Source organism: Mauremys mutica, chromosome 14 (genome assembly GCF_020497125.1).
Source record: "Mauremys mutica isolate MM-2020 ecotype Southern chromosome 14, ASM2049712v1, whole genome shotgun sequence".
Classification (NCBI taxonomy): Eukaryota; Metazoa; Chordata; order Testudines; family Geoemydidae; genus Mauremys; species Mauremys mutica.
The window spans coordinates 8844278-8864337 of record NC_059085.1 but is presented as its reverse complement, the minus strand read 5'-3'; the positions used below and the strand labels follow the sequence as shown (position 1 = coordinate 8864337).

The window sequence follows — 20060 nt, the reverse complement described above, 5'->3', positions numbered from 1 at the left end:
CTTAGGTGTGGCCTTTGTATCTCTTAGCCTTTAGAATCTCTTTAAAGAAATGGGACATTTAATTTATCCTTCTCCTTTGTCCACATGCTAGCTAGTTGTTTTTCCCTAGCAGAGAGTTGCCTCCTGTATACAGTGTCACTCTCTCTCTGTTAGTTGGTATAGGGCCAGATTCTGCTTTGACTTATGCACACCGGTGTCATTCAGAGTAACCCAACTGAACTCAATGCAATTATTCGGTGTTTAGATCAGTGTAATTAAGAGCAGAATCAAACCATAGTCACATCTAGAGTTATAAACTAATCCCCCTTCCCACACAGAGTCTTTTTATTATGAGCCTGTAGTCCCACTTTCTCACAAAAAAAAAAAAAGTTTTTTTTTGTGGGGGGAGGTTACCAATGTCACACAATCTTGCTACACTTTGACAAACAGCCAGGTAATGACTTTCAAAAATGTGTTGTTTCTTAGAAACCAAAGAATGTCTTTGTAGCTCATGCACCACCCTTTCCCGCATCCACCCACCCACATACCTATTCTCTTATCAGTTTTCTCCTTCTCAGCTGGGAAACTGATTTTTAAATGTGTTTCTTACTTCCTGCCTTTTGAAAGACGCTAGAATTAACTTGCTTATTTCATACAACAAATCTATCGTGCTGTGCCCTTTGTGCACTAGTATAATGGACAATCGCAGCATAGCTCTGAGAGTAGGTTTTGCTAGACTGCAAGACTTGGTGCCTAACGAGCTCTTTTCATCAAAGGATTTATAAGCACTTCATGAGATTATTGAAATGCCACAAAAGTGATTCAGTAGAAGATTAGACAGGGAACCTGAAGCATGCAGCTGTTTAGCAACTTGTTCAACATCAGAAAAAGTCAAAGGCAGACCTGTGACTAGAACTCAAAGTCCTCAGTCCTAGAGTCCTGCCCTAATCACCAGACCAGCAGTTTTCAAACTGTCTGAGCTGAGGCCCCCTTTGAATTACAATTTTTGATTGTGCCTCCCCCACCCAGACCAAAAAAAGAGGTGAGTTGGGGGAGGTGGCACCTGCCACGCCAGGCTGAAGCCCAAGCTGCCTGGCATCACTGTTTCCCCCCCCCCGCCCCCAACATTCCTCCACACCTCCTGTACTAGACCTGTGAGCTGACTGCTGCTGCAGAGCCCACAGAGGGAGCACAACACATTGTGTATCCAAGTCCTGCAAAATATCTGCTTTAAAAAATGTGTTTCTTAGCAACAGAATAACTATAAGAGGAATTAGATCAGATATTTAGTGTGAGGGCACTTGGAACATAGCAATTTGCACGTAAGTTACAATGTTGGCTTAAACACCTTGGCTGAAATCCTCAAAGGTATTTAGGCACTTAACTCCCTCCGCGATCAATGGAAGCTAGGAACCTAATACCTTTTGGGATCTGGACCCTGAAAAATGTCACGGTTCACTCACAGAGTTCCTCCCCCATCTTGTGCAGTACCTGATCCTGCAGCTGGACAGACACAGCAAGTTCTTCATTCTCCCGTGCAGAAAGTTTCTCCTGCAGTGCCAGCAGCTCTTCCTGCAGCTGCAGCTTCTCCTCCTGCAGTTGGGCCATAGACTCCACCATCTTCTGGATCATAGGAAACTGACGTGCTCCTGACAAGCTGGAGCATTTCCCACCAAAGAATCTTCCACCTGCAACAAGAACAGTGTTAGCATGGCATTTACAAAGCAGCAGGTAGGTGTAACTGTACAGGGGTTGGCAGTGCGTGATGAAATGACAGATGCACGCCAGGAAAGGCCAGTAAGTGTGGACTAAATGTAGGGCCAACTAAATGACTAAAGTGGAGCAGGAGATGTAAAGACAAAAAGAAAAAGACCATAATGCAGTGAAAACCCCAGATTCCTTCCTGAGCTGCACGGGCTTAACCTGTGTAGAGGACCATTTCACGGCTCCAATCACCACCCACTGCTCCAATCAATGCTCTGAGGGAAGGAACCAGTAGTGAATCCCAGTGCAGTTCTGCCAGCCCCCAGAAGGAGCTGCAGGGATGCTCCAGATACAGAAGATGAATCGTTTGATTGGAAGTTTTTCCTGAAATAAGTGTGCACACCTTTCAACAGTAAGTTGTTTGACAGTTCTGTGCACACTGACAGAACCAAAACGAGGCTGTGATTCTGTAAGCACATACGCGTCTGCCTAACTACTCGTGTGAGCAGTCTCACTGACTGTAGCAGGACTCCAGAGCTCCGCCATAGTAAAGTCACACGCGTGCTTAAGTTCATGTAGGACCATGGCTGAAGAAACTGTCACAGAGGGCATTTGAGACAAATCCTGACAATTCAATACCTTAAAATATTTTTTTAATTTTCTTTCAAAGCTGTTCAGCTCGTCATAGATGGAAAATGGTGGCCACTCAACCAATGGAAGCATGTGGGGAACAGTGTTCCAAGCACAGAGATGCAAGTGAGAAACAGAGTGAGACAGCGATGGCACGAACGTCACATCTCCACAGTCACAACCCCCCAGGAAACTCCCTGTTGGCCGTTTGGCCGGTGAAAAGTACACGGTGAACACACAAGCATGTGACGTTCATAAATACCCCATTGCTTCTGAGCCCCAGGCTGAGGAGTTCATCACCCGCTGACTTCCACATTCCTGGCTCCACGAGCAAGAAAGAAAACACAGACAGAGCCTGTGATTTCATTTAAGACGTTAAAAAAAATGCTTTGGGGCAAACTGAGGAAAATAACCCAAAACACCCTTTGCAATGGGCAATAGTTCTACCAAGAAGGGGGGCTGAGCCAAGGGGACTACGAGGCATTTCCCTCTTGGCTGTGGCCAGCAAGTGAAGGAGCGCACCAGCCACCATCCAAAGCATGGCAACAAAGGCTATCTAGTGAAGAGGATACTGCAGCAATCTCCTTCCTCCATGCCACACGCTGTTATCTCCTAACGGTGCTCCATGGTCACATCTCACTCATTTTCCCCACTCGGCTCCTATCGGTAATAATCTGGCCCTACAAAACAGTAAGGGCAGCTTTGGTCTGCAGCTCCTATCTACATGTCTAAGCACTTACATGGCCCTCATAATGGTAGCGTCTGAGCACCTCACAGTCGTCGGTGGATCTTATCCTCACAACACCCCTATGAGGTAGAGAAGTACTAGCCCCCTTTTTCATTTTACAGCTAGACTAAATGACATAGGAAGTCTGTGGCTGAGCCAGGGCTCAAACGCATCTCTCCTAAAGGCCTAGTCCAGTGACGTATCCACTAGTCCATCCCTCCTTTGCAAGGCCCTTATTTCTCCTCGCGTCTGAAGTCCTTCGGGTAATGTCAGGCCTCACTATTCATATTTTTTAATTCAGACAAACAAACAAAAAATCACACAAACTCCTAAATTTTGATGGCTTTGATCTGACACCAGTGGCAGGTGAGGGAGGCGCTGACAGTGGCTGCAATGCACAGTGGACAAACAAGCTGGAAAAGTGAGGCGCTGTGGAAGGAAATTGCCCTGCTATTTTCTCACTGCTCTGCCCTCAGCAGTGAGGAAACAAACGGCACCTCACAGTTCCTCTTATTGTTTTAACTGAAATGAATTATGAAGGGAACATTATTTTTTGGAAACAGGTTGTGGATGGCTTTATATGGTTTAGATTATATTTGGGCTTATGTTTTTGATTGGAGAAAGGGGATAACTGCAGTCTATCCTATAGACATACATGTTCATAGAGGCCTAACATTGTAGCTCATGTAACTAATCCTTAAAGTACTTGTTACTTCCCAGGTGGAAGTAAAGGAACGGGCTAGTTCCCAGGATTTGGGGTGACACTACAAGGAGGCGCTATGGTGGTGAGGAGGGAGAATCTGTGGCCATAAGAAAGAGAGATTAGGTCAGGATTCCAGCCTGCCATGAGCCTCATACCACCCTGCCCTGCCTCCCACCTGTTTAAATAACTACTAGAAATGACACAGTTCTGTGACTTCAAGGGCAAATAACAGGGCTGGTAATTGCCTGGCTAAGTGCAAGCAGTCGAAGTGCTTGTTTTATGCAAAGTGTACTTATCAGAAGAAGCTGCTTTTGCTGCAAGACAAATTTTTTTTTCTATGTAAACATTTGGTAGCTCTGTCTCGTTGTAAGACGTGTTTAATATACCAGCTGCGGGCCTTTGACGTGTTCCTCTCTGTAGAGAGAAGTTATGGGATAATGGTGTGAGCAAAGGGCTGGAAAGCAGCTATTGAGTTCTAAGCCTCGCTCTGTCACTGATTTGGTGTGTGACCATGGGCCAGTTCAAAGGTATAACAAGATCCAAGGGCTGAATTCAAACTAGAAATAAGATGCATGCCATGGGCTGTGGTGGAAATTGTTTAATCCAGATCGGATGTTTTTCTAAAAGGTATATTCTAGTTCAAACGGGAACTAATTTGGGGAAGTGCTATGGATACAGGCGGTCAGAGCGGATGATCGCCTGGTCCCTTTTGGCCTCGTTATGAATAGGGCCAATATTTTCACAAGTGACCACTGATTCTGGGTGGCATTTTGCCTCAATTTTTGGGCGCTTGAGACACCTTTAAAGCGACTCGAGTTGGGCGTCCAGAAGCAGCGTGCACCTTTGTTGGCTTTTAACCTACTGAGTTTCTCCATATGTAAAAGAGGGATACTATACATCAGAGGGGATAACATCCACCAAATGTTAAGAAAAGAGCCTGTAAAGTCATATATAAATGCAAAGTGTTATTCCTTTGGGAGTGTTCTCTCACCTCAAAAGTGCTATCCTAGGATACAAGGAGATGTCAGGGCATGTCTGAAACCACTGTGTATCTGTGTGTATTATCTAATTTAATCCTGTGCTGGGACACTGAATCCTTCAGCTAGGGAATTTAAACCAGTCAATTTAAAACCATGGCAATTGTACCCAACTTAATTCAAACAAAGCATGGAGATTATTCTATGCTTTGAACATGTTCCCCTTTGGTCCAGGTGTATCATCTGTTCCAACATGTTATTCTCCAGAAATCATTCTTGGGAGACCGGAGGCTTGGAAAGGCAGGTCTGCCAATGGCGCAGGCAGCTTACATTATATAACTTACCACACAGACTTACTGGTTGGGAAGCTAATTACCGTACACAGCAGTATTCTATGTATGCTAGAGCTCAAAGCAAGGCAGACACTTTATACTGTGAGTTACACACTCACAGCTTTTCAGACACAGCCACACAGACTTTCATGCTTGTTCTGAAAAACTTTTAAAGTGGACATCAGTGACTCCCAGAAAGGCTGCAGCCAGATGTGTACAAACAGCAAAACATGTTGATTATATATGGGGCAGCTCAGACCATAGGATTTATATGGGGCATTTAACACTGAAATTGTATAGTAGGTGCTGAGGTAGACAGCAGTTGATGTGCAAAGTGTACAAATGAAATGTCCTGTTATTTCAACACTTTCTGGCTTTTCAGCTGTTTATAGGTAGGGCTCTACCAAATTCACAGCCATGAAAAACGCCTCACGGACCGTGAAATCTGGTCTCTCCCCGCAAAATCTGGTCTTTTGTGTGCTTTTACCCTATAGCACACAGATTTCCTGGGGGAGACCAGCTTTTCTCAAATTGGGGGTCCTGAGCCCAAAGGGAGTTGCAGGGGGGGCTCACAAGGTTATTTTAGGAGGGTCGCAATATTGCCACCCTTACTTCTGCGCTGCCTTCAGAGCTGCTGGAGAGCGGCAGCTGTTGGCCGGGCACCCAGCTCTGAAGGCAGCATCCCACCAGCAACAGCACAGAAGTAAGGGTGGCAATACCATGCCATGCCATCCTTACTTCTGCACTGCTGCTAGGGGTGGCCCTGCCTTCACAGCTGAGCTCCCGGCCTGCAGCCACTGCTCTCCAGCTGCCCAGCTCTGAAGGCAGCGCCGTCGCCAGCAGCAGCACAGAAGTAAGGGTAGCAGTACCGCAATCCCCCTCTCCCACTACAACTCCTTTTTGGATCAGGACCCCTACAATTACAACACTGTGACAGTTCAGATTTAAATAGCTGACGTCATGACATTTACAATTTTTAAAATTCTATGACCGTGAAATTGACCAAAATGGACCCTGAATTTGGTAGGGCTCCATTTATAGCTGACTGTGTAGTGTCTTGAGCCTCTCTAGTCTGCAGCTTGCCAACCATTTGCCAGAGAATAATAATAATAAAAATAATACATGAGACATACCTATCTCCTAGAGCTGGAAGGGCCCTCCAAAGGTCATTGAGTCCAGCCCCCTGCCTTCATTAGCAGGACCAAGTACTGATTTTGCCCCAGATCCCTAAGTGGCCCCTACAAGGGTTGAGCTCACAACCCTGGATTTAGCAGGCCAATGCTCAAACCACTGAGCTATCCCTCCCCCAATGGGGAGCCTATAGAGCAGGGAAGCCTGCTACACCTATGAGCAAAGCCGGTAAAACGCTCAAGGAGCATTAGCAGATGGAGGGATCAGCAAAGTTCAGATGAGCCTTTTGCCTCGGGTGGGCACAGCTAGAAAAGCAGGGAAAGGCTTAGCGAAGCGGCAGTGGGAGCAGGGGCAGCAGAGGAGGAAATAGCAGCAGCAGCAGCAGGGGGGTTCAGAGAAGGGGGCACCGCAGACTTGTGAAGATAAATTCTAGGTCTAACTCACTGTATACTTACTCTGGTTACGTCATTTTCACACGCTAGTTCCCCTGCCTGAGAAGAAAGCTGCAGTTCATGTGTCCGCCTACTCCTTGCATGACTTTTTGTCTCTTGGCACCCTACATTTCCAGCTGGCACGCCTTCCCCCTTTCTTACGCGCCTTCCTGTTTCTGTCACTGAGCCGCCTCTTCCTCTCTCTGTGTAACACGCTTGGCGCTCTCCCGCACACACTGTCCTGAGGCCCGCTCAGGGCGGAGAGGGAGGTCTCCCACAGATAACCCAGCAAGTTCTAAACCAGAGCACAGCAGGGAGTGGCTCACTCTGATGTGTCTGGACAAGCCCAGGTAATTAGTTTCTGATGGAGAAAATAAATAATAGGAATCAAAATCCAACTTCCAGCACAGTTTCTGAGTAGCTTCTTCCTCACCAAAAACATGAGGCCTGAATCTGTACAACAGGACTAACCCCCAGAAGTCAATGGCGTTAAACTGGCGTTAGTGGATGAGAATCAGACCTGCCATTTCTCTCATAAAGGTGAATATGTTTCCATGCACCTTTAGTGAAAAGCTCTTGCTTCACCTCCTTTTCCCGGCCAAGAGACTGCAACCCTGAAGAGACACTTAGCCTCTTGTGCTAGAGATGTTGCCTATAGAAGGATGGGAAGCAGGACAAAAGGAGCAATGAGGACTCCATTTCTGCCAAATCCACATTGTCCACTTTGGAAGTTAACAAGGGAGAGGGAGAAAAGAGCTTTGAGTGACTACCAGCCTCTTGAACACATTGCAGGGGACACTGTCCTCAGCAGTTGTATGACAGCAAAGATGAGGCCCCACGTTTGAGCTGTCGATTTAAGCGCTTAAGACTCAGAAGAGTATCTGAGCAAGAAGCAGCTTTCAAAGCAAGACGTATAATCTTCTGAAATGCCACTTATCTCCTCTAGTGGGAGGGGGACTGAAGACAAAACCAGAATATTTAAGCAAGACCCAACAGCACAGAGACAGGCGGCGAAACAGACATAGAACAGGATAAAAACTCAGGTTGAGGAGAGGCAAGAGAGCAGGGATGAAGAGGAAAGGAGGCGGCAATGCACTAGGAGGGAATAGGTGGTTATAACTGCACTGTGATAAAGTTTCCTTAAAAGAGAAGAAATAAACAAGATCACTCTGCTTCAGATCAAAGGTTAGATTAATCTGTCAGTGACCTGACGTGACCCAGCACAGTTTATTTTTGTTACCTGCGTGCAAACACCTGGTTTGCATTTAATCCCTCCTGAGCCCAAGTCATTCCCTAATGAGTAATCAGTTTCTATTTATATAGAAGAATCATTGCATTAGCTGTGAGCTGAGGAAATTCACTTACCCCCAATCTCATTTCACTATGAAGCAGTTTCTTTCAGATTTTGTTGCCTTAAGACAGAGATAGGCGTGAGAATTAATGGCCATTAATTCTCATGCCTCCCCCTTTACCTGTTTTCTCAACGTTCATGCTGCAGGCTTCCTGGCCCTGCGCTCCAGCGTCCCAGTTGTGAGCAGACCCCGACCTCTTCTCTATGCCCAGCTTCTGGGTCCTACACTGAGTCTGTGGCTGGTGATGATTCTCCTTGTTCTTCACCTGACTCTTGTCCTTGCACAACTTGTCCTGCAAGGCCTGCGTTCAAAACACAACCATTTTCCCTTTAAAGGGCATTGTAACTCAAGAGGGCATAAACCTCCCTAGACTTCTTATCATAGACTGAGTGAGATTTTGAAAGGTGACCCTGTGCCCCAGGGTATTGAAATCATTACAGGTACCTCAGTATTTCAAGGTGTATTTCTGCTGTCTTCACATCTGCATCGCTTCCCCGCACCACTCTGATCGGGTCAACTCCCCACCTGCTGAAACCAAACTCCTTCCCATTGCTGTTCCAACCTAATCAAACTCCAGCCTGTGCCATCCCACTAAAGCCATCAGTGCCCTCTTCCCCAATGACTTCCTACGTTCTCCCACATTTTCCCTCCAGCTGTCAGCTCTCATCAACCTCAGGTTTCCAAAAGGTCAGTCACAAGGCAAAAGACAAGAAGCAGCATACACATGGTCTCAGATACAAACTACAGACTGGAAATCAGCATCTCAAATAGCGGTCATTTTTCAAAGTTCTGAAACCTCTGTTCTGGAGAGAAAGGAACAAGGAGAAGACAGGCAGAGGACAGAAAATTAGATGGCAATGTACGAAAAAAACGATACTCAATTACAGTGACTGAGGCTGATCCATTCATCGCATAGCAGGTGATTTCCTGATTGCAATCAGGCGAGCCACGCCAAGATTGATGGGGAAAAGGAGGAGGAAAAAAAAAATCAATTTCATCGGGAATGAAACCAGAGTGAATCAGAAACCAGAGACAGAAAAGATGCATTAAGTCATTTAGTCCATGTAGCTCCAAACATGGTTCAGTGCAGGGATTATTCCTCTCACTACATTTGCTGGTGTTCTGCCCAGTCTAGTTTCAGATCACCTAAGCAATGAGGCTTCCACCATGTTCCCTAGGAGACGTCCCCAGAGCTTTCCAGATTTCAGTGTCAGGAAGTTTTCATTTATATTCAACCTTGATTTTCCTTTCCTTAATTTCATCCCATTCCTCCTAGTTACACCCCCATCCTTGAACCACCTTGAACAAATCCTCACTCTCTTTAATATTTGACATCCTTTTGGTAGATAGTCGTGTACCTCCCTACCTTTGTTGTGGTTCAGCCAAGATGCACGTTTAGCTTAGTCTATCCTTTAATATATAGGAATGTATCCTTTAATCTAGACTCATAAATCAATGGCTTCAGCTTCTAAATCACGGTTATTGTTCTCTGTATTCTTTCCAATTTGTCAGCACCTCCCTGGTCAAGAGAGACCCAGTCCGGTACACAGTATTCTAGTTGGTGTAGTCATTCCACAGACTGTCAGTTCTGCATTCCATGACATGTTGTTTCTGAATTCACACTGGCTTTTTCTGCTGCTATATCACACTGTAAGTTCACTTCCATGGACCATTTAACGACAATCAGCCACTGTTCAGAGGCGGATTTGGAGCAAGCCTAACTTCTAACAGTTTTACAGATCTGGAAGATTTACAGATCTGGAAGGATGGAGAGGAATAAGGGGGTTATCATAATTTATGTAACAATTATTCAGTAGCTTGAAAAAAAAATCTATATTTTTCTCCATTCCAGGAGCAAGCCTTCTCCTTTCTGCCACCCCAGGAAAGATTATGCTGCTTCCGGTGCTGTGCCAGGACTACTTTAAATCCTGCAGACAGGACTTTGAAGCTGTCTCTATAGTGTCAAGTATCAGAGGGGTAGCCATGTTAGTCTGGATCTGTAAAAGCAGCAAAGAGTCCTGTGGCACCTTATAGACTAACAGACGTATTGGAGCATGAGCTTTCGTGGGTGAATACCCACTTCGTTGGATGCATGTGCATGTCTCTATAGTGACAATTATAGGGATTTCTCCGCTGCAGATCTAATGCCAGGACACTAGCAGTGATCGGTACACTAGTGTAGACCAGGCACTAGCATTTTCACCCTCATGTCATCTGAAAGCAAGTGTAGATGACATAGTGGTACTAGCACCAGCAGCCAGGCTCCACTAGCATTCTCACCTTTGCTCTCACCAGTGGAATTGTACTGGTACTGGAGCAATGATGGAAGGTTTTCGGAAAACTGTCAGTGTGGACATGGGTTTTGGTGTAATCTGTTCACTGACTGAGACTTGAGAATTTCCCCCCACCCCATTCAGAAGCTACTTTTATTAGTTACACTGTATCTATAATGTTCTGAAATAAGGCAAGTTTTACTGGTAAAACTTTGTAGTGTAGACCAGGCTTAAGATCACAAAAGCACTGTACGCTAGGTGAGCAGTGCCACACGAGTAAGTCCCTCCCTGAAGAGCAGAAACCTGGAAGGCATGAGTGAGTACAACACACAGCACAAAATGATGAATGGTTATTAGAGCTGGAATGTTTCTGAATTGAACTTCAAAATGAGGGAGACCAGTTCTCAGACTGCAGCCAGAAAACAACATGTTGCACTTCAATAGTGCCTGTCATCCCACGTTCTAGAAGCACTTTACAAAAGGTAATTCCTGAAGCTATATGGGGCTCTGGGACTGGACAGAAAGTGGAGCAGAGCGGCCTCTACACTCCTGTGAAACACACAGGTATTGTCTCCACTGTACAGAGACATGGATTAAGTGACTTGCCCGAAGTCCAACAATGAATGAGTGACAGAAATGGAAATAGAACCCAGGAGTCCTGACTCTCAATCCTTTGTTCTAACCCCTCCATATGAAATTCCTACCATCTTCTCCCCCACCCATGATCCATCTAATCAGTAGTTAGTAAACACTATTGCACAACCCTAGATATGAGATAAGGTGTATGCAAAGCATGGGGTGTTTTTTTGTCTGCTTGTTTGTTTTGTCTTCTTCCTCCCTTGGATGCTTATTATATAGCTCAAAAGTGACACCAAAAATGTTATTCTTAACAGTTCCACTAAACCTTTACCACTTCCTCACTGGATTTGGTTTCCTAACACTTTCCAGACAACCGAGACGTATTTTTCCAACACCCTTTCCATCTCCACTCAAGGAATAAAGTATTACAACAAAGTGCCTTTATGCAACAGAATAAATTGTATTTTGAAAAGAGACATGCTAGTTTTAAAAATCTGGCACCTAAATCTAAGAGTTTTTTGGGTTTTTTTTAAATTAGCTAGTAGTTGCTCTATAGTCTGAGTTCCTACCTTATTCCTTAGAGGATTTTCTGCTGTGAGAGTGGTGGTACTACTAAGTTCAATCAGTTGTGAGTTTCACAATGAGGACACTTATCATATTCCCCCCAAATGCATCCTGCTGGGAAACGCTGAGATCCCTACTACTGATTTTTGGTTTGGGATCCTCTACTGACAATAAAAGCAGCAAAGAATCCTGTGGCACCTTATAGACTAACAGACGTTTTGCAGCATGAGCTTTCGTGGGTGAATACCACGAAAGCTCATGCTTTCGTTTCACCCACGAAAGCTCATGCTGCAAAACGTCTGTTAGTCTATAAGGTGCCACAGGATTCTTTGCTGCTTTTACAGAACCAGACTAACACGGCTACCCCTCTGATACTCTACTGACAATGGCCCTGATCCTGGGCTGTGGCTAACATGAATTCAATGCAGCCCTATATCTAGAGAGTGCAAAGGTGACTGCAAGCAACCTTTATTCCTTCCAGATTTTGGAACTGCTGGGGATTGAGTCAGTCCTTGACACAAGTTAGAGCAGCCCAGGGGCTGCTTTAACTTACACCCTGCCAGCAACAGTCCCCAAGGGACCATCCAACAGATCATAATAGCCCGAATGCAGAGCATTCCTGCCTTCCCCAACACATCCCTTCTCTTCCTGAGACATGTCCCTGATATGTCCCGGCACCAGAAGTTGTGATGGGGCCTGGTGTAGTGTCATTACACGAGCCTAGTATCACCAGGAAATCCTTCATATACCTCAGGTATTCCCCAGTGGAGAAGTCCAGTTATTTTTTGGCTCCTTTACACTGCAGGTGGATGACTTCTAGATGCCAATATAACACTTAGTTGATAACCCACTCCCTTTCCCATAAAGACACAGCTGAAAAGATACACAGTTCAGCGGGAAACCACCGAGTGCCAGAAGATAAAGAACGTGTTCTTCAGTAGGTGCCCTGGCTTTCATTCCTCTCTCCGAAGGGGATCAGGGTTTCCTTACCTGCACAGTCACGTAGGGGCCTTGTGGACTCGCAGTGCCGCACCAGTTCACACTGAGGGTTTTCTGTTGGACCAATGCAGGCAGCACAGGCGTCTGGACAGAGGAGTCCTCTTCACTGTCACTGAGGAGTGAATCCTGTCCACTCCCTTAAACAAAACAAAAAAGAATGTTAAATACATCAGCCCAGGAGAAACTGACTACAAACAGCTTGTCTAGCAGAGAGTGAGGAGACTGATTCAGTCTTGGGTATGCCTCCTGTTCTCATTCAGCAAGCCTGTCTCCTCCTCCCCTCCCCCCCAAGTTCTGTTCCAGGCCATCCATCATCATGCTAGTAACTAAAGCTGGTATCCAAGCCCCCTCCCTTCTCTGGCTCACAGCCAAGGTCATTCACAACTACCGTCAAGCTTTCGATTCCTGATGCCCAAAATACTTCAGGTCAATGCAGAAAGCATGAGCTTTGTATGAAATCTCAGCCACAGGGCCATATAGTAAAGAGGGGAGGAGAGAAGGGGGGTTGAAGGGGAGGAGAAGGAAAAGGTGTAAGCAAAGCTACAGTCTGCCCACCTGGGTGATCTGAGACCTGTCAAACTCATTTCACATATGACTACAACTTCCTCTTCGTACGTCATTTGGAAAATGTAAAGCACCAAACAAGAACAAAGTATTATTACAACTTTGGCAATGTTGATGAGCAAAATGAGCCCTTTAGGGCAAATATGATCTGTTGGCAAATGAACATAAGTTACAGGAATCCAAACTGTAGGAATCTATTTATGTATCTTTATGAAGAACCCTGTAAACAATCCAAACAGACTCTGAAGAATTATGCAAACTTCACCTCTCAATCTACAAGGTTGTCAGACGCCTGAACTTTTTCTGTACTGTCAAAACTCCCACACAAGGGGATTAGGAATCAGGATTCCTGGGTTCTCCTCCCACTTTTGCTACTCGTTTATTTTGTGACTTCAGTATCCATGACCTTATCCCCTATCTAGTTACCCGACCAGGTCTGCAGCACAAAACCTGTCTAACTGACACTGCAGGACTAGTGAGCTAACACCTCCTCCCCCAGACTGTGTTTCACTACAGAACCAGAACCAAGAAGGACAAATCTAGAGGCAGCGTAGCCACTCTGTTCTTTTTTGGGTCCAAATGCAGAAAAAGCTCACTTGAGAAAATGGATCATCTCCCAGCTCTCTCACTGCTCAGCCAGAAACCAACCCCTGGATGGAGAGCAGCTGGCTAAAGCTGAACCCTGGCAGGACCACTGAAGTGATACTGGCAGGAAGGGGAAAGCACTTTAAAGAACTTGCCTCCTTTCTCACATCCCCCACTCTCAAGAGTGTCTGTTACCACAAGGCTCTGGGTTGATATGGTTGTGGAGTCCTCAATGCTACTGGATGCTCAAATAGCCATGGTGGCAAAAAACACTCACTTTTTTCTGGGATGAGCAGGAGATTGTGTTCCTTCCTCCCAGACACAGCCCTGACTACAGTGACCCACACTCTGGTGATCTCCAGGCTTAGTCATTGCAACTCATTACATATAGGAATGACCCTCCAGCGGTTGCAAAACACAGCAACCCCTCAGGCTAGCCGTGCATGTCATCATGACCATAGAAACTCACTCAACCCTCTGAAGTGGCTACTCAAGGTCTCTTTCCTGATATTCAAAGCCCTGTATAAGACTGGCCCAATCTATCTGAGACATCACTTCTCCTTCAGTGACCATAACTTCCTATGATGTCTCCGTCATTCATTAGTACAATGAATATACAGACCACAGAGGGAGGCTTGCAGGGTGGAAAAGAGAACTTTCACGGGAGCTGGGGCTAAACGAGGGAACCCAGCCCTGAATGAAATAAGAATGACTACAGGTCTCTCCATGTCCCGAACGAAACGCAAAAATGAACTCTTCAGTTTAGCTTTCCCAGGATCAGTTCATCTCACACACAAACACACCAAAAAACTACTATAAATAAATCAGGCTCTTTTTCCTACAGGCTGGAAAGGACAGAGAGAGGTTGTTATTGCTATTTCTGTTCTGAAATAGTTGGGAAGTACTCAGATACTATAGTGAAGAGGGCTGTATATGTACAAGATAGATATATAATCTTGCTGTGCATGTCACTTTGCCTCCCTATGCCCCTGTTTCCCCATCTTTAAAATAGGAATAACAACCTTTCAAAATCATGTGTAGTTCCTTAATAAAAGGTATTACATACATGCAATTAATATACATCATTATTCCCCCACCAGGTAGGACACAGTCTGATGCTAATCATACAGTACACTGGTTTTTAGTGTCTCGCTCCCCACCAGTCTCTCCGCCCCGTAACAAAGGAATGCTACTAGCTCAGTGGGGAAAGGGTATGAGGGGGAATGAAAACATAACTTCAGACCCCTGCACCTGCATACCAGGCCAGCCTCTCAGATACACGTCTGTGGTCAGTAGTTAGAAATCAGAGAAGAGGAAACAATACATAGACAATTGCTGCCAAAGTTTAAGCACTTAAATGTGTCAGAGAGTGAACAATAAAAGAGTGCAGACAATCCATTTGTTTTTGATTTTCCACTCAAAATATCTAGTACTTTTGCTAAAACCTGGCTTTAACACTCAGAGTGACCCCGAAGCCTGCAAACAGACAGTGTGTGTGGTGTATAACCGCACAGAAGCAGCAGCATGTTTCAACAAGTAGGTTTTGGTTCTTTTAGCTACTTTTTGAAAAGGCGTCAGCCCCTGAAGAAGAAAAAACGTTGAACTAAACTCACCTATTTGGTTTCAGTGCTTTAGAGAGATAACAAACTCTCCCAAGGACCCGAGATGAAGGACGAACAGAATCCACGTGTTTTTCTTCCATGCAGATCACAGATTTTTTTTTTCTTTTACACGTTAAAATTTAACTTTTGTCCCAAGGCTTCTGACTAGGAAGTGGGAGAGGAGCCTTTCACCTTCCACCACAGCAGCAGCACTGAAACACCTGTCTGATGAACCCCTGGAGTTACCTAACAGCTTTTGTCTGTTTCGGAATTGCTTCCCCCGAAACCATTTTAGTCTCATCTCTGGCATCTAAAAAGAAATGTCAAAAATGCGGGCTCGCTGGTTTTCTAGCCTATCCTGGCTGTAGTGTGAGAAAGGGCGTGACCATGAGTGGGCTGGGCATGGAATGGGATGAGCCATCACTTAATACTCACTGTCAAGAGGGAGGTCCTTTTTCCACAGGTCTTTCAATGAGGGAGTAGGTCCCAAATCCCAGGTCTTGCGAGATGTAATCATGGCATAGGGTCCCAAAGCAGATCGACACCTCAGGGCCTGGGAATAAACACAAGCAAAGATATTCCAGTAAAGGATTGGATTCCAGCTGCAGGAAGTTAGTGGTCCAAGATGAGACACTCTAGCAAGCTATGCAAGTAGCACTGTCCCCATCTTGATTCCTACTCCCACACACATCTGGAACGATTCAGATTTGAATACTGGGAATTTGTCCACATGAGAAATGCTGACCTATAAAAAGCAGGCGTTTACACACACTGTATCTGTAATTAACTTAATAATTCCTGTTTGCAATGTTATTGTAGCTGTGTTGCTTCCTTCTTCATGTTGTGATGTTTCCATTTTAATTGCCAACATTCCATAGCTTCCATAGTTGTTTGGAGTCGTCTTTACCCAGGTTGTTTTGGTTAATAATTCCTGTATCATTTCCAGCTTCTTCCACTACTACATTTGATTTTATAACTTTTACATTTACAGGGCAGGAATCATGTCGTCCTATGAGACTGCAGACCACCCTGTACAATAGCCAGGAAATAAGCATCCGTCTCTTACCTGTTCTCCTATGCATCACGCTCTTATTGCATCACACTCTTATTGCAGTGCTGTGATCTTGACTGGGGCCTTCAAAAGTGTTACCACAGAACAAATAGCAAAGATATTTGGGGTCTTTGTTCAGTTGTTGAGCTGGATTCTCATCTTGCACCAGTTTTTCCACCAGTGGACTTCAGTGGAATTATTTGATTTAAACCTTCATAACTTAAATCATAACCTAGTTCATCCCACAATCAGGCCTCCACAGGATGAGAACCATAGCCCAGAGAGGCTGGAAGCAGACTGGGGAAGAGAGAGACTCCTATCCAAGCTGCTTTATGAAGTGGCATGTGCCATCTGGATGCCCACGCCTTCCAACTCCACTGCGTCTCACTCATCTGGAAAGAGACGCCTTCATTTGAGATTAAACTGTAAGGAAGTCTTCAAATCCTCTGTCTCACAAGGAAGGATTTGGCAGTGTTTGTTTCAATTAGACATCTAAAATATCATTCATAACTTTACAAAACTGCTCTCATTCATATTGTGGTGGCTCAATGACCCTGTGTCTCAATGATCCCATTGGGTCATCTGGAGAGGAAGTATGAGCCTAGCACGGGTTCAAGCACATGCAGTTGAATCAGTAAAGTAGTCAGAAAGCATGATATTCCCTGCCTCGGGGACTGACTCTAAACTCAAAGCCATAATGAAGGGGAGAAAAGGAATCAGCCCTAAAGATGAACCAAAACTGAAAACAACCAAAAAAGACCTGTGGCTTGGCAGCCAGGCAGTGGCATGAAGAAAGGCGTCATTAGGAGAGAGCTCTGTGATCTAGGATTGTCTAGATCAGTTTAGTCAAACTCAGGAGAACTGGGTGACTAGATGTCCCGATTTATAGGGACAATCCTGATATTTGGGGCTGTGTCTTACATAGGTGCCTATTACTCCCAACCCCCGTCCCGATTTTTCACACTTCTTGTCTGGTCACCCTAGGATACATGATCCTTACCATCTCACATACGCACACAGAGCTTCTGGTCAGAAATCTCTGAACCAGGGTAGATCGCATTAAAAGAAGTGTAGTTATGCAGGGAAAGCCAGTGCCATGGAGGAACAGAGAAACAGAGAATAGCACATGATCAGAAACTAGAGGTGAAGAGGAGAAATAAACATTTATTTTTAAACTGCATTTTTATTTAAAATCCCTGTCATCAGTTTATGCTTAGACTGGAACCAATTCAGAGCAGGGACTGTCTTTTCTATGCCCTGTGAAGCACCTAACGCGCACTAGGTGCTGATTAAATAATACACCTCTACCCCGATATAACGTGACCCGATATAACACAAATTTGGATATAACGTGGTAAAGCACCCCCCCGGGGGGGAGGGAGGGCCTGCGCACTCCAGTGGATCAAAGCAAGTTCGATATAACATGGTTTCACCTACAACGCGGTAAGATTTTTTTGGCTCCCTAGGACAGCGTTATACTGGGGTAGAGGTGTAATTAAAACAATCTTTTCTATTTTGCTCTTGTCAAGCTCCTTTCATCCAAATATTTCAAAATGTTGCATGAACATTAATGGAACCTTAAAACACCCTTTTTCACTGCTCCACTCTGCCTCATTAACCATTACATCACTTATTAGAGTGACCTAACCCACACTAACAGGGGCCCCAGTGCTTAACTGCCACTAAATGGGCACAGGGGTCCATTGAGACAGTGGCAGCTGCAGGATCAGAACCCTGGCATTATCCCACTGTTTATTACGGCACATTTATTCCGACCACTGGAAATGCTGAATCTTGAAACGAATTATGCTGTGCATATTAATGGAACGAATCCCATGTATTTCCAAGTCTCTGCTCTGCTATTTCTGATGCATCTCACACGCATGCATGGTTCTTGTCACACATTTGGGCCTTGGCAGGTGAAGCGTAACAGCAACGCAGTAGCAGGCTCACACTCTGGGGGAGAAACCAGAATTCCAACAGCCGGCGCACACCCTGCCAGGTGCCATCGACAGCCAAACAAGTCACTGGAAATACAGACTGACCGATGGAAATCGAGGTGATTTGGGGGAGCGGGAGGGGGCGACCGAAGCAAAGCCCTGGTTAAAAGGCACAAAGCTGTGCCAGGCGCACTCCACCTACTGCTGCATTTGCTCCCACTCCACCCCCACCGCCAATGACAATGAGTCCTTTGAGAGAGACAAGGCAGGTGAGGGAATGTCTTGTATGGGACCAACTTCTGCGGATGGAGGGGACCAGCTTGCCAGCTACACGGAGCTCTTCTTCGGGCTCCTTTCGGTAGGGCCAGGAGAGAGACATACACAGAGAGACAAAAAGAGAGAAGACACACAGGCACCAACACACACACACCCAGGATCAAAGCAGAGGCATCCGGACACACACACACACACACACACACACCGCTCGGAGAGAAGACACAGGCACCAACACTCAACACACATACCCAGGATCAAAGCAGGGGCATCCAGACACACACACCACTCCGAGAGAAGACACACAGGCACCAACACATACACCCAGGATCAAAGCAGAGGCATACACACACACACACACACACACACACACACACACGATCAAAGGAGAGGAATACACACACGCGCACACACACACATACACAGGATCAAAGCAGAGGCATACACACACACACACACACACACACACACACACACACGATCAAAGGAGAGGAATACACACACGCGCACACACACACATACACAGGATCAAAGCAGAAGAATCCAGACACACACACACACACACACACACACACGATCAAAGCAGCGGAATCCAGACACACACACACACACACACACGATCAAAGCAGAGGAATCCAGACACACACACACACACACCCCGCTCCCGGCCCGCGGACGCAGGAACACGAGGGGCCGAGGCCAGACTCACCCGGTCGGAGCTGCCCGGGCCCGGGGTGGGCGCCCGGCACTGCCCGGCCTGGCCGCCCCCGGGGGCAGGAGGGCCATGGCAGGGGGCTGCGCTGTCACCCCCTCACGCCGCCAGCCCGGATTCCGCAGGCAAGTCGCGGAGCCTCCCCGTTCCCCGCCCCGCACACACCCCCTGCACCCCCCCCCACCCGCTTTTCCACAGGAAATGACTGGCTCCGACTCGCTGCCGGTTGCCATGGTAACCGGCGGGCCGCGCTCCGGGGCTCCTTCTCCGCAGCGGGCCGCGCCGGGGGGGGGCCGAGCGCGCGAGCGAGGGGAGCTCCGGGCGGGTCCCAGCCGCAGCCTGCCCGGCTCCAGCCCTCTGCTCCGGGGGCGGCTCGCCAGGGAGCCCGCCGGGGGCTAGACGTGCTGCCGAGGCGGAGGAAGGCAGCAGAACCCACCCGAGCAGTGTCCCCGACGGGCTGGGCGGGCAGCCGCTGCCCTGAGCCAGGAGCGAGCCCCGGGGCTGTGGTGCTTCTCCAGCACAGCGGCTGCGTTGCCCCCACCCCGGGAGCCAGCCGTGCCCCCGGCTAGGGGCGCACAGACCGAGACTGCAAAGCAGCGGCCAGCCTCTCGCTAGCCTGGCGTGGGAAGAGCCAGCGCACCCCCGTGGGGGCACAACAAGCCCCTTCTTCGGGAGAAGAAAACCCGCTTCCTGCCCAGTGCTGTAAACAAGCTGCCCTGCCCCACCTCAGAGGTGGATGCATTTCTGTGGTGGTTAAAATGATTAACCTGCCTGGTTTGTAAAGCACGCAAGGATCTTTCTGGATGAAAAGAGTTACAGGCAAACTCATTGTGGCCATCAAGTAATTTCCAAATGCAGGGTTTGTTTTTAAAGGCATGAGAATCAATGGCCATTAATTCTCACGCCTATCTCTGTCTTAAGGCAACAAAATCCGAAAGAAACTGCTTCATAGT

At 46.6% G+C, this 20060-nt stretch overlaps 1 protein-coding gene across 3 annotated transcripts in view; it reads right to left on the bottom strand.

The window, feature by feature from the left end:
* Nucleotides 1–19561, bottom strand: part of KIFC3 (kinesin family member C3) — a 42315-nt gene extending 22754 nt beyond the window's left edge. The window contains exons 1-5 of one of the 3 annotated variants that reach the window (XM_044987300.1): nt 19544–19561; nt 15567–15684; nt 12373–12518; nt 8087–8267; nt 1471–1667 (exon numbers count right to left, since the gene is read on the bottom strand). In XM_044987300.1, the coding sequence (XP_044843235.1) occupies nt 1471–1667; nt 8087–8267; nt 12373–12518; nt 15567–15648 (606 nt within the window). In that variant the 5' untranslated portion in view covers nt 15649–15684; nt 19544–19561. Of the gene's footprint in view, nt 1–1470; nt 1668–8086; nt 8268–12372; nt 12519–15143; nt 15219–15566; nt 15685–19104; nt 19238–19543 lie in introns of those variants that run through there. The other 2 variants (XM_044987299.1, XM_044987301.1) reach the window with 2 other exon arrangements.
* Between the last annotated feature and the right edge of the window lie 499 nt (nt 19562–20060).